This window comes from Podarcis raffonei, chromosome 8, assembly GCF_027172205.1.
Source record: "Podarcis raffonei isolate rPodRaf1 chromosome 8, rPodRaf1.pri, whole genome shotgun sequence".
Classification (NCBI taxonomy): Eukaryota; Metazoa; Chordata; class Lepidosauria; order Squamata; family Lacertidae; genus Podarcis; species Podarcis raffonei.
The window spans coordinates 49547682-49562543 of NC_070609.1; the positions used below are offsets into that span (position 1 = coordinate 49547682).

The following is a 14862-nucleotide window of genomic DNA, read 5'->3' on the forward strand; positions in this document are numbered from 1 at the left end:
CGAGTGCTTCAAGCAACTGATAGATAAATAATAAGATCAAATGCAACTTGCCAGGTTTTTTTATACATGGCTTGGGGGGCCGGACTAAAGGGATTGTATCTGAATTTTTAATCACGTATCTTAAGGCAAAGAACAATAACAAGCTTCATGTTGCAAACGATTATTGTAAAAAGATCTTGTAAAATCTTAACATCTCTGCAAGCCACAAAACTTTATAAAAGATTTCAAAGAAGAACGTAAATTAACAAGGTGATAACTATAACCAGAAAAGAAGAAATATGAAAGCAACAAAACCAGAGATGTTTGAGTTCTGATGTTCCTTTAGAAGGATTGTGATCCATCCTGAACAGTCAGGAATAGCAAATAGTAAGGTGGAAGCAGAATTGATCTAGCTTTCATAAATCAGGAGAATTGGTTTTCAATTTGTGTGATTATCAAACTGTACTCAGCAGTGGCCAGAAGATTGGAGAAGATCAGTCTACATCCCAATCCCAAAGAAGGGCAGTGCCAAAGAATGTTCCAACTACCGCACAATTGCACTCATTTCACACGCTAGCAAGGTTATGCTTAAAATTCTACAAGGAAGGCTCAAGCAGTATGTGGATCGAGAACTCCCAGAAGTGCAAGCTGGATTTAGAAGAGGGAGAGGAACCAGAGACCAAATTGCAAACATGCGCTGGATTATGGAGAAAGCTAGAGAGTTCCAGAAAGACATCTACTTCTGCTTCATTGACTATGCAAAAGCCTTTGACTGTGTCGACCACAGTAAACTATGGCAAGTTCTTAAAGAAATGGGAGTGCCTGATCACCTCATCTGTCTCCTGAGAAATCTCTCTGTGGGACAAGAAGCTACAGTTAGAACTGGATATGGAACAACTGATTGGTTCAAAATTGGGAAAGGAGTACGACAAGGCTGTATTTTATCTCCCTGCTTATTTAATTTATATGCAGAATACATCATGCGAAAGGCTGGGCTGGATGAATCCCAAGCTGGAATTAAGATTGCCGGAAGAAATATCAACAACCTCAGATATGCAGATGACACAACCTTGGTGGCAGAAAGTGAGGAGGAATTAAAGAACCTTTTAATGAGGGTGAAAGAGGAGAGCGCAAAATATGGTCTGAAGCTCAACATCAAAAAAACGAAGATCATGGCCACTGGTCCCATCACCTCCTGGCAAATAGAAGGGGAAGAAATGGAGGCAGTGAGAGATTTTACTTTCTTGGGCTCCATGATCACTGCAGATGGTGACAGCAGCCACGAAATTAAAAGACGCCTGCTTCTTGGGAGAAGGGCAATGACAGGCCTAGATAGCATCTTGAGAAGTAGAGACGTCACCTTGACAACAAAGGTCCGTATAGTTAAAGCCATGGTTTTCCCAGTAGTGATGTATGGAAGTGAGAGCTGGACCATAAAGAAGGCTGATCGCCGAAGAATTGATGCTTTTGAATTATGGTGCTGGAGGAGACTCTTGAGAGTCCCATGGACTGCAAGAAGATCAAACGCATCCATTCTTAAGGAAATCAGCCCTGAGTGCTCACTGGAAGGACAGATCGTGAAGCTGAGGCTCCAGTACTTTGGCCACCTCATGAGAAGAGAAGACTCCCTGGAGAAGACACTGATGCTGGGAAAGATGGAGGGCACAAGGAGAAGGGGGCGACAGAGGACGAGATGGTTGGATAGTGTTTTCAAGGTTACCAGCATGAGTTTGACCAAACTGCGGGAGGTAGTGGAGGACAGAGGTGCCTGGCGTGCTCTGGTCCATGGGGTCACGAAGAGTCAGACACGACTAAACGACTAAACAACAACAACAACAAATCCTTTACACTTTCCCAGTAGTGATGTATGGAAGTGAGAGCTGGACCATATAGAAGGCTGATCGCCGAAGAATTGATGCTTTTGAATTATGGTGCTGGATGAGACTCTTGAGAGTCCCATGGACTGCAAGAATATCAAACCTATCCATTCTTAAGGAAATCAGCCCTGAGTGCTCACTGGAAGGACAGATCCTGAAGTTGAGACTCCAATACTTTGGCCACCTCATGAGAAGAGAAGACTCTCTGGAAAAGACCCTGATTTTGGGAAAGATGGAGGGCACAAGGAGAAGGGGACGGCAGAGGACGAGATGGTTGGATAGTGTTCTCGAAGCTACCAGCATGAGTTTGACTAAACTGCGGGAGGCAGTGGAAGACAGAAGTGCCTGGCGTGCTCTGGTCCATGGGGTCACGAAGAGTCGGACACGACTAAACGACTAAACAACATCAAATCCTATACACATTCCTGTGGAAGGACTGATTGCCACATTATACTCCTTATGAGGGAATTTGTGTATGGGGTGTGTGTGTTTGAGCTCCCTTCTGTCTATTTTGAGGTCCCAAAGAATGGAGCAGATGTTCAGTAATTCAGATTAAGGGGGTTGAAGACTGTTTCTAGAGAGGAGATGGCATCTCTCTTTGCAAAGTATGCAGTGCATTGCCATAGGTTGTGCACATGTTTATAGAAGTGTGACTTTTTGCAGTATATATATATATATATATATATATATGAGCAAGGAGGTCTAATCTCTGTTAAGTTGTCATCTCCTTTGTTTTAAAGAGATCTAACACTTTAGCCACTGACTCATGCTGGCTTCCATTTGCTGTGCCCTTTAAAACAAAACACACCATTTTAGGGTACTTAGCAGCTTCACCACATGTTTGATTTTGGGGTATGATCTAGAAACTTCATGTGCAAGCCATATTATTCTTATGGAACTTGCATCCATATCAGTGAGGTCCATAGTGCAAAGTACAAGTGAAGATACCGGAAACCATCATTTTGGAATTGACCTCTATGCTGGTAATTCTGGATATTTTAGTAAATGTTTGAGAGCATTGTTCTCAAATTCAATGAGTTGCATGAGATTTTTCTTGGTTTAGTTAATAGTAAACAGAAGGGGGCAGAAAAGTATTATATATAAAGCTGAACCTTTGGCACTTATGAGCTCAAAATACTTGGCATGTATAATTTTTGCATATGGGGATCAGGTTGAAAATGCAAGCTTTAAAAGCCACCTTGTAGCAAGTTGGGGTGCATGACAGTAGGGGTGTCCTTTAAGAATAAGACTGAGGAGAGCCTTTATATAAATTATGACTGGAAAGGATGGATGTGGAGTGTTACCTGCATGTGTGCGCGCATGCGCGTGCACACACACACGTATACCCTCACAGAGTGCTAAATAAGTGGTAAGTTGCTTTGGGTTGCCCTGAGCACGATAAATCAACTAACAAATGTTAAAAACGAAGAAATAAAAAAGCTGACTTACCTCAACATGGACATTGTCCAGGTTTATTTCTCTTCTTTACCAGCTTCATAGCCTGCATTAAAAGCTGGGGCCAAAGGGTTATTTAGAGACCTTTACATTTAGGGATGTAAATTTCATTATCAAAGCTTTTTGGCCATGTTTAAAAATAACAGCTCATAACAGGGCATGTATGAGCAAGTTCTTTTTTTCTTAAACCAATATCTAGGTATTGTAAAACAGCAGCAAGCTTCTCTTTCCCAGTCTTGGGATCTGTGAGTCATAGAAGCATCAGCCGGACAATTGCTCCATAAATGAACCTTTTGCAATTGAATGCAGCATTTTTTTCATGAATGGTTACAGTGGGCAATGCCTCTGTGTTAAATGGCCTCCCCCAGAGGAAAACAAACCGCAACAGACTTTATTTAAACAGGCTTTCCGTATTGGTTGGTGAAGTTGGACTTGAAACCATTAAATCATCCCTATGTGCTTGTCTGCCCATTCAAAGGGACTCTTTGTAGAGCTAGGGCTGAGGGGATAAACCCCAGTATAAATGTCTTCTGTAGCTTAGAGAAAGCCACAGTTTTTTGTGCATATCGGAACTGAAAGGTGCTTTTTTAGAAACATACTCGGACTGTTTTTGCTGTTTTAATAAATGCTGCTTTTTTGCCTGTTCGTTTTGCAAATTGACCACAACTTCATAAATCTTTCAAGTTCATGAGTCACATTGGGAGGATGGCTGGTATGTTTTGGCTTCTGACCATAAAGTGACTTTAATGATCACATAGGCTATCATTATAATGTCTGCCTTGTTGTGATGCTCCAGATACTTGGGATCCAAAGTGAAGTTTCAAGGTGTGAAATTAAGAGCTGCGTTTGGCAAGCACAAACACTGTTTGCCCCACCTATTCAATCAGCTGCAACCAGGGAGACCAGTCATGCTAATGAAATCAAGCACTGTGAAGGTTTTTCCAGTGCAGTTGTCCTTCCACCATGATTTGTGCTGCCACTTAAAGGACGCCCTCATTTGTGTAGGGCTTGTATACTTGTGATCCTTTAGAAGGCAATTGTCTCCCTTGGCTTCAGTTTCCCACATCCATAGCCTGGGGATATCTGAAGCATTGCCTCTTTTCTCTGTCCTTTTGCAGCTTGAAGGCCATGGCCACATAATCTTAATAGATCTGCAACCCCCCGCACCCCATGTTGGAACATGAAAAGGACCTGCCTCTTAGGGCTGGTCTCTATATGCAACAGAATGAAGTAGTAGAGAAGATTGTGTCTCTTCAGAATGCAGATGTGTGTGGGAAATCTGCCTATAAGTAGAAAGCTAGCTCTTCAGGGAGAGAGCAGGGGTAGAATCTTTTTCTCCTGAGGTGCTTAAAAGGTAAAGGTAAAGGGACCCCTGACCATTAGGTCCAGTCGTGGCCGACTCTGGGGTTGTGGTGCTCATCTCGCTTTATTGGCTGAAGGAGCCGGCGTACAGCTTCCGGATCATGTGGCCAGCATGACTAAGCCACTTCTGGCGAACCAGAGCAGCGCACGGAAACACTGTTTACCTTCCCACCGGAGCAGTACCTATTTATCTTTCACTTTGACATGCTTTCGAACTGCTAGGTTGGCAGAAGCAGGGACCAAGCAACAGGAGCTCACCCCGTCGCGGGGATTCGAACCGCTGACCTTCTGATCGGCAAGTCCTAGGCTCAGTGGTTTAACCCACAGCGCCACCCGCGTCCCCCTGAGGTGCTTAGCTTCTTGCTAATGGGGGCCTTTGAATTGTTTTTACATGTTTATTAATGCAAGCTTTCAGAAATGGTATTGATTGAAAACTGTGTGGGCAGGTCACAAGAGCCCTGCTGCATCAGACGCAAGGTCTGTCTAGCCTAATATCCTGATTCCCTTAGTGGCCAGTCAGATTCCTCTGAGAAGCCCAAAGATGGACATGCAGGCTGTAGCTCTCTTCTGCTGTTGCCACTGCTACTCCTCACAAGTGGTATCTTTTCATATATTTACATATATGTCAGGACGTTGGAAAAAAATATAATAAAATAAATCCCCAGCTCTTGTGCTACCATCTCATTCTGATGCTAATGTCAGCTAGAACTGTGGTCAGTATCGGAGCAAACAAAGCTGGTACTCTACAAGCCTAGCAAAAACAGTTGGCTCAAATTATATTATCTAGTATTGCATACAGATATGGGCACTGACAACTGGTGCAGACACTGAGAAGCAATATAGCAAGTCAATTAATTTGTGAGCGTGGTGTAAGTAATGAAACAGTTTCACTGGTCACCCGTGAAAGTGTGTGTGTGTGTATACAGTCTTGAAAATAGAGACAATGCATGTACTTTTGTAACCCAAGAAATAAAAACAACAGTAAAAAAGGAAAACGGACTGTACTTGTAACTGTGTTTAAGGAAAGGCGTGTATCCACTGTACTGCATTTTTGATGTGAGTGCATCTAGGATTGTGTTTATAAAGAATGAACAAAGAATACATTTCAAGCCAGGTCCTGGAAATCTCGCTGCCCCTCCTTCATCTCTTTCACCCGGCGAAGTATTTCTATAAATAGCCCATTGATCTGAGCTGTGAGAGGAATCAGCTCCTTGCCCAAAGTGTTCCTGTGTGAGTTTTCCCATAACACCAGCCTGACCCAACTCCTTTGATCATTTACCTTGAGGGAGGTGAAATGTCAGTTGGTTCCTTCTGGTTTCCTTCTGGTTTCCTTCTGCCTCACCCAATTCCTTCTCTTCCAGAGTAATGCAGTCTGGAGGGTGCCAACAGCCCTCTTCTTTTACTGGCTGCCTCCTGGGTAAGTGACAGGTTGTTGGCCAAGAAAAGCGAAATGCTGATGGTGATGGATATGAGTCACACATGCTCTTTCCATGTTAAAACTTACCTCTGGCAGGAACTTATTTGTGAAGTACAAACACTTTTTCAAAACAGAGGCCAAAATATGAGAGCATGAAATGCCAAGTCCCACAACTTTATTAATGGCATAAATAACTGGTTGAGGCATTTATGCTTTTAATAAACCTGTGCTTTATTTTGCATTTTTCCTCATACTGAGACATAGAAAAATATCCCATATTGTGCAAACCCATCCCCCTTCTTCTCTTCCCTATTGCAACCCTGTGCCCCTGCCATTGGATCTGTAGGATCCTCCAGCTCTCCTGAGCAGATTTAGGAAGCGCATAGAGCAGAGGAGAGGAAGAAAAGTAATGTTGCCTGAGCAGAAGTCCATTCCACTTGCACCACTTGGATATCACCCATGAGCAATACAGCTTATTCTAAAAGTGTTTGTAGTTAGTATATCCAGAATAAACAGACGTCTCAAATTTTTCAGTATATACTGAAGGACTGAACAATGTCCTCTGTCTGAATGCAATGTTGTGTGTCTTTCTCTTCCTCCATTCTGTAGTTTGCTTCCAAATGTTTCCAATTCCCAAGTTATTTTGGTGAAGCTGTGCTGGCAGCTCTTCTAGGAAGAACCTTCTTACATTGGGTTTGTACAGACAGAAATGTTTTTAGTTGATGCTGATTAGCTCAGATGACAGGCCTTCTGGCTGACCTTCCTATGATCAGTGGAATCTTCTTCTTCTAACTGAGAAATATTTTTTAAAGATCTGATACCACCTGCAATTAACCTTTATTCTGATTCTTTGGGGGGGGGAGGGCATGTTTGTTTGTGTTTGTTTGTTTGTTGTGGTTTTATGCTTTGTTTTGTTAAAAGGTAGAATTGCTTTCACCACATCCTGCTCTATCTGATTTAGGTTGTTCCTTCTACCATGTGTGGCATGATATGTAATTAGTTTTAACACTCTTAACTATCTACAGGATTTTGTTTAATCAATATATTTTTAGTTTTTTGCTCATGTGTGTTAACTATTTTGTTTGTAGTTTGTAGCTAATTGTGTTTGCCTTTTAATATCTGTTTTACCAAAAAAAAAAAAAAAGCCTTTGAATGCAAATTGCTTCTTTGGGTCAAGTTCTTTGTATCCATCAGATAGTACAGTTATATGTACAGGAAAAAGAATCTTGGCAGAAGCTTGAGAACCCAACTTAAGCAACTGATATGCATATCATGTAGACTTAAGCATTCCAGTCTTCTTAAAAATAATACCAAGCCCTGTGCAATTAGGATGTGCTTGCTTTCAGACACAATGTTGGCATCTGCCTTTCTCAAGAGACAGTGGAGTGCACCTCCAGGGATGCTGCTGCATTAGCAGCACAGAAGTGACCTCCGCAAGGCGCAAGCCTTTGCAGTGTGGATGGAGGTCCTGGACTGCCCAGATAACAAAAAGGCCTCTTGGTCTCTCTGATGTGGTTCAAAGGAAAGCAGAGCAATACATTTGGCACCAGCTTGGCTGCAGGAACTGCCAGAAGTCCCAAACTCACTGCATGCAACATGTTTAGTTTTATGTCTGATCTATGTCTGAATTGATTTTGTTGCCTACATCTTAGATAGTTCTGTCCCAAATGTTTTATGCATAGTCATATTCTGGATTTTGCCTCTGACTAAAGACTGAAACCATCTCAAACTATCCTATCCTGAACACCTGACCCTGGCAAGTTGGGAGATAAACCTCCAAAGCCACAATGTCCATTTCTGATGGGCCTTCGGGAATAGTTTTCACCAGATGTTATCAAAGAGCTCATTAACCCAAGAAATAATACTGGTCTCTTGTGCTAACCCTCTCATCTTGCATGTGTCTTCTTGGCACCTGTGCATACCTGAAGCAACACACACACATGAACGCTCCCCCTCTGCATCCCAAGAGCTGCTTCTCAATAACTCCTGCAACTTCCCACTTGAATAGCACATTCAAGCAGTGTACGTGAAGAACCATTTCAGCTGAAAGAATTTTCCTCCAGATCTGTTAATGACTCCAGCACATGCAGTATCAATGGCTACATTTAGAAGTTCACCCGTTCACGGAACTTCCACACCAACTTGAATCTTGGCACCTCTGTTTGTACAAATGAAGCTGTGAGTAAATGCATCCTGCACGTAGCTCCAGTCGCTTGGAAGTTCTTTTTGCCAGAGATTTTACTGAGTAGAAGAAGGAAAAATGTGGCCTAATTCAGTGTCACTTTGGAAAAGGGCACAACTAAAGACAGCTGGGGCTGGGGACAAGTGGTACTTGGTGAGACCACGTTCTCTGCAGTGCAGAGGACCCATAACCCTTTGTGCTCGTTAAATTAATTACTAATGGCTTATATCAGGGCATTTCTTCTCCTTTCATTTTTAAGTTGTTTTAAGTTAATTAAATGCCATCAGGCACACTTTAAAATGGTCTACAAAAATGAATTAGTTCTTTTCTTAAAAAAAGGACTTTCCCATTTTATATCAATTTTCATTTTAAAGATTTTTCTATTCAAAGGAAACTACAGAATGAGCAAAAGCCTGAGGTCTCCATAAATGGAAGCTTAATTTTATTGCATTTATCTCTATTGCTGCAATTAATTATTCAGAGTGTTCATTAAAAATTGCAGCCTTGGTAAGTGACACTTTTTAAACAGGCATTCTGAGTTTATTGAAATTGAGGGATGTGGGTGATAAAGAATTGGACATCCAAAGGAATGGCAACAAAGTGTCTCAAAGAAGGTTCAGAATGTCATTTAAAACTCACAAGTCAAATTGTAGAATACCTGAAAAGTTCTGGGGGAACTTGAAATAGAGCAGATAAGCGTGGTGTTTTGTTGTGACCCCTTTAAGCCAAAGGGCTTCCTTTGAGCATGCAAATGAATGCATAGTTGGAGTTGACCCTTTTGTTGGAATGAAATGGAGAAGACTGTTTGTGCAAGAGTATCATGTGTACAACAGCACATGTGAGTTCCTGGACACTGTGTGTAGTACATCCTTTAGCGTTACTTAAGCTAAATCTGCAAATTCTTTATTCACCTTTTTCTCTCTGACCCTTAACTTTTCCTACTTCTTTTAGTTAAAGGGTCCCACAACTGGAGTTCCTGTGTTGAGCTGAAAAGGAGAAAGGAGAACATCAAGCAGACTCCCCCCCCCTTTGTGTACTTTGAGTTGATAACAAAAATTGAATAATTTTGCTAGAGGTCAGAAAACATTACATAATTCCACAGAAACAGTCAGCCCCTTGAAAGAATTATGAGTTCTAGGAATGGTACAGAGATCAAAATATGATGGATTACAAGCTTTAACAACTCATACATAGTAAACAGCTTTGAAACCAAAGAAGGGGAATAACCCAACACATCCGTGGAAGAACTCATTAAAATACCAAGTGTGGCTTAATGAATGGCAGAAGAGCTTTTGACTTTCATTCTGTTTATTCTTCTTTCCTCTACATTTATTGTCTTTACAGTGTCGTCCCTCAGACTACAGTAATCCTCAACAATGATCGCCAGAATTCGATTGTAGCCAAGATGGTAGGACAGGAAGAGCCATTGACTAGATCAGCGGATTCACTGGAAAACATCCTTAGCACGTTAGTAATTGCAACTAAGCAATGCTCTTCCCTCAGTGTACATAGGAAATTTCCTTATACTGAGTCAAGCCTTTGGTCCACCTGACTCAATATTGTCTACACTGAACTGGCAGAGGCTCTCCAGGGTGAATTGTTGTGAGGTTTAAAGGAGTGGAAGGGATGTGAGACATACCCTTGCAACTTAGTGCCCTAGAATTATTTTAGCTCCCTATATTGGAGTTCATTTGCTTGCTATTCAGTTGTTGTGCTCAGGGCCATGGACATTACATGAATGTATTTATGTTTGCAGTATTGCAGAGAAAATGCTCTTCTGGATGAGTTGATATATGCATGTGACATACCATGGTATGGTATGTTATGTTATTGATGTATTTTTAAATTATTTCTATACTGTCCTTCATGAAATATGATTCCAGAGCTGTTTACAACAGTGCAGATATCCCTGTACAATAAAACCAGCATATTAAAATACAGTAATATTCCAACCACAGCAAACCTGTCAGATTTCTAACCATAAGCTCAGTATTAACAACCAACTAATATGGCCCAGATAAAGTGCTTTTTAGACTGAGCTTAAGACTCTGGTTTGCCTAAAGGAAAGTGAATAAAAAGAGCACAGCAAAGGCAACAGAGCAGCTCACCTCTGGCACAGCTGCTCCCTCTCTGCCCTTGGACAGTAAAAACACTTGCAGCCTTCAGGCAAAGGAGCAAGGATCACCCAGTCAGGCAATGGACCACCTGATTGCCTGCAGGATGAAAGCTGAAGGGAATAGCTACAAGGATCTACTGAGAGCCAAGGTTTTGGGTGGGGGCATATGCCTTGGGTCATCTTCAAGATTGAAAGGCAGGATAGAAATCTAACAAAATAAAATATATTCAGAGTTTATATTTTGAGTTCCTTTATATAGTATGTTGTTGGCATATGTCTGTCTCAGGAGACAATGGAGGAGTGCGCCTTTTGGGGTGAAGTCAAACTGTTGGAAGGTTGCAGTGCCTTCCGTGGCTGTAGAGACTGATACGGGATGTGCTGCTACAGATGCACCGCAGTGTTTCTTCTCTTTGCACTCCTTCTGGTGCTCATTCCTCCTCTGGTCACTGCTTTGGATACATGACCTGTCTCCAGGCACTGCAGTTGTCTGCAAGGGATTCCCACATGTTGTGGTTGATGCTGCTAGCCGCCTTGTCACATTTGCAGGCATCTTTGTAACACAGAGTTGCTAGTGGGCCTGGTGCCTGAAGCCAGTTCCCTGTAGAGCACACCCTTGGGGATCCTGTCATCTTCTGTTCTGTGTACATCACCAAGCCAGTGTAGACGTCACTGAAACAGAAGTGTGAATGTGCTGGGAATGTGGGCTTCGGAGATAGCCTGTCGGTAGAGCATGAGACTCTTGGGGTCATGTGTTTGAGCCCCATGTTGAGCAGAAGATTCCTGCATTGCAGAGGGTTGGACTAGATGACACTCATGGACCTTCCAACTCTATGATTCTATTATCTTTGCTTGAAATTCTGTCCTGCCATGTGATACCCAAAATCATCCTGACACAGCACATGTGGAAGGCATTGAGGCGTACCTGCTTTTCATGCAAAAGGTCCAGATTCAATGCCTGGCATCTCCAGGTAGGGCTGGGAGAGATTCCCTGTCTGAATTCCTGGAGAGTTTTTGGCACTCAGGATAGGCAGTCTTGAGCTAGATGGACCAATGATTTGATTTGTTATAAGGCAGCTTCCTATAGTCTTGTTTTCCTATACATGTTGCTGTCCTCCTGTTACATAGAAAACTCACTTGATAAACTTAGTGTTCTGTAGCACCATGCTGAAATCAGTAAAGCTGTGCAAATATGATTTCCTCAAATTGTATGAATTTCTCCCACTTCCTCAGTGCTGTTCCTGGACGGAGGCAGAATACCATTGTTGTGAAGGTGCCGGGGCATGAAGACAGCCATAATGAGGATGGGGAGAGTGGTTCTGAAGCCAGTGACTCGGTTTCCAACAGTGGCCAGTTAGGAAGCCAGAATATTGGGAACAATGTTACCCTTATTACACTGAATTCTGAAGGTAAGCAGATAATAGTTAAGTTCTTTGTCCAAATTAGGGCTGATTTGAATGTTGGAGCCGTAACAGTCTGGTAGGGTGCAATCTTTCTGTTCTAGGAGAGGCATGCACAAAGTAGTTTTCCTGTTTCAAAAAAACTTTATAGTTGCCTTTCCTCCCCATTTTTGGCTTGTAGTCTGCAGCACTCTTGTATTTAGCACACCTGCGGTCCCCACTTGCTCTTTTTCAAATGGCATTAGCATCTAAAGAACTATTTGCCCTGGTTTTGTTCAAGGAGCACTGGGTTAACTGAATAGTACTGTACTAAAGTGTATTGATGTGTTCTCTGTTTATTTCTTAAACTGCCAATTGGGGGATGTATTGCTTTGTTTTCTTCGAGCAGCAGGTGATGGGCAGCTCCTAAAATGCCAGGGAAATTCACCCCCTTCCACTAGGGTTTGATGTCACCCGTACTCTATGTTCTGTAGTTTTTAAAGTGGCAGATATTATAACAAACACTGCATACGAAGCAGTGTCAGACTTAAGCATCCAGCTTTTTTTCATTACTTGCTCTTATTGGTCCAAACAGGCGTTGTGTTCCTGGGACATATCCAGAACAGAATAATTTTTTCAAGTGATTCTGGTAGTCTAACAGATCAAGAACACTTGATTTCAAAAAATATATAAGGCTTTCAGAACTGTGACTTAATTCTGTGGTTGTGCCTAGAGTTGAAACACAGTCCTATGAAAACAGCTTCATTTCTCTAAGAAGCAACATAATGTACCAGCATGCTGCCTCCTGTAACTCATTATGCCCTTCTGTTAATGTGGAACTCTTCTGAAAGTAAACAGTTACTTTGGCAACTCTAAACAATATTTTTAAAAACAGGAAATTCCCATCAAAAATGTATTGTTTATAGGATAGCCTTGTCAGCAATTTCTTAGTTTCCAAAACTCTGTTCTGGTCTTCAAATATCTGAAAATCAACATTGCTGGAATGCAACCATTTGGAATATGTCTCTAATAATCCTTTTTTTTTTTTGCATTGTATATTGAGTCCATATATAATTCCAAATGAAAAATAGGTGCAGCAATCAATAGACGTGGCAAACAATACAGAGTGTGGCAACTGAGAGGAGCAGCCTTGTGTAATTTGAGGCAGTCAGTCTGTGTCTGGGTTGGGGAGGGGGCCTTCCATGATAGTGTTCCTTCTTCGTACACAAAGTGTTCCTTCATGGATAAAACTCTCATGTTGAGAAGAAGACTAGGCTTTTACTATTCTTCCTACCATACCCATTTTCTGTATGGAGGAGCCCTTACTGGAGTGGTACAGCCTAGAACAGTTGTGGCAGATGGGCTAGATACAGAGGTATCTCAGGTAACTGGAGAGCCAGCCAGTCATTAGCACTTAATGCAGTTGCTTTGTCCCTTGAAGTATTAAGAGGTTGCCAGGGATTGATGCATAGATGATCTTGTTAGGACTATGATCAGAAGGTGACTCTTGTGGGATTCTAAAGTTAAGAGGTGTGGTGATAAATAACTGCAGCAAGATGTGTTGTGGGTGGCAGAGAGGAGGATGGTGGTGAATGAACTGGAGTGAAGAATTTGTCATTAAAGATGTTTCTGAATGGTGGTGTGCCCCCATCCCCATAATGAAGGTGTAACCACAGAAGCAAAATTCAAATTCTTCATTCCAGTCCATGGGAACATTTTAAAACTCAGGAGTAAATAATACTTAAGAAAATTGGTGGAATGTTTTATGTCTTTTGAAAAAGCTCAAATATGAACAGGATCTCCTCCCCCACTTCCTTATGAGAATTGGGATGCTTGTCACGTTGTAGTCAAATTTTCTAAGCAGTAGACTACAGTTAAAATTTTCTGCCCGCAGTATATATTGGAAAAGGCAATAATTTTGAGTAATTCTCTCAGCTGTTTATTTAAGGGAAGCAATTTCTAATGGAGTAAAAAGAGGTTGTAGCAGTCTGACCTTTTCAACATGATTCTTTGGCACAGATTTTCATGCAGACAGATGTTGGACTTTTAATAGGAATCTTGTATATATAAATGCTGGTGAAACCGCCTTTGGGACATCCATCCAGTAAAGCTCACACCAAGATTTATGAACACTTTGAGAACAAAGATTAGTTATAGGAATTGCCCTCCAGGCCCCACCCTTGTGTTTCTTGCCTTAAAAGAGGCGACTTTGCTTAGCTGTAGAGAAGGCTCAGAAGATAAATTCAGTGCATGTCAAATTACTGGGCATAGCTTAACACACATAATGTGCCGTGTAGTTTACCGTGTCTATCATGACAGAAATGTGAGAGAAACACTACAACAGACCCATCATTCAGAAGGAAAACTGGGACTGACCTTGACCAAACTGAACAAATGGTTGCAGAGAAGTGTAGGTCGGGCCTATTCAGTTTCCTCATTCAGTATACAAGATTTCATTCTCCCTCCTGCCTGGTTTCCTGATTTCCCTTTGCCAGCAGTCAGACAGCTTTCTGGTCCCATGGAACATGCTCAGTCCTCACTGTATTAGGGGTCTCTCTCGTCTAGGTCCCCCTCCCCAGATATTTTTGTATACCTATGCAAACTTCTGGATTTCCCCAAACCTGCTGATATCTCCCTCTTGTGTGTTGGTAGTATGGTTTTAGGCTATAAAAGCCACACCACTTCTGCCTCAGCACTGGAGATAAAGGGAAAGGTATGACTAGCACGCTCTCTCTCTCTCTCTCTCTCTCTCTCTCTCTCTCTCTCTCCCACCCCCCCCACGTGGCCTCCAGTGCTGCATCATAAGTTGCTTTTAAATTTGGGATAGCTATTTGCAAAATGCACCAGGATGTGCAAGGAAGAGTTAAGGTTAAAATGGCTGAAGAAAGTTCTGATTTGGTCACAAAATGTTCATTTCTTTGCTAATGAATAGGAAGATGTTGTGGTCCAAATAAACATGTAGGGACACAGAGTACGGAGCATAATCTGTCACGTCAAAGGAATCATGTGCATTTCAGTTGATTTCTGAAACAAGGTTTCAGATTGGTTTTAAGAAGATGAAACAGGTAAAGTCATTTACTAGCCTTGGATTGCTTATA

At 41.9% G+C, this 14862-nt stretch overlaps 1 protein-coding gene across 5 annotated transcripts in view; it reads left to right on the forward strand.

Moving 5' to 3' along the window:
• Positions 1–14862, forward strand: part of BANP (BTG3 associated nuclear protein) — a 163590-nt gene that overhangs the window by 33611 nt on the left and 115117 nt on the right. For all 5 annotated transcript variants that reach the window (XM_053399945.1, XM_053399948.1, XM_053399949.1 and 2 more), the window contains exons 5-6: positions 9617–9739; positions 11619–11794. In XM_053399945.1, coding sequence (XP_053255920.1) covers positions 9617–9739; positions 11619–11794 — 299 coding nt within the window. The remainder of the gene's footprint in view (positions 1–9616; positions 9740–11618; positions 11795–14862) is intronic.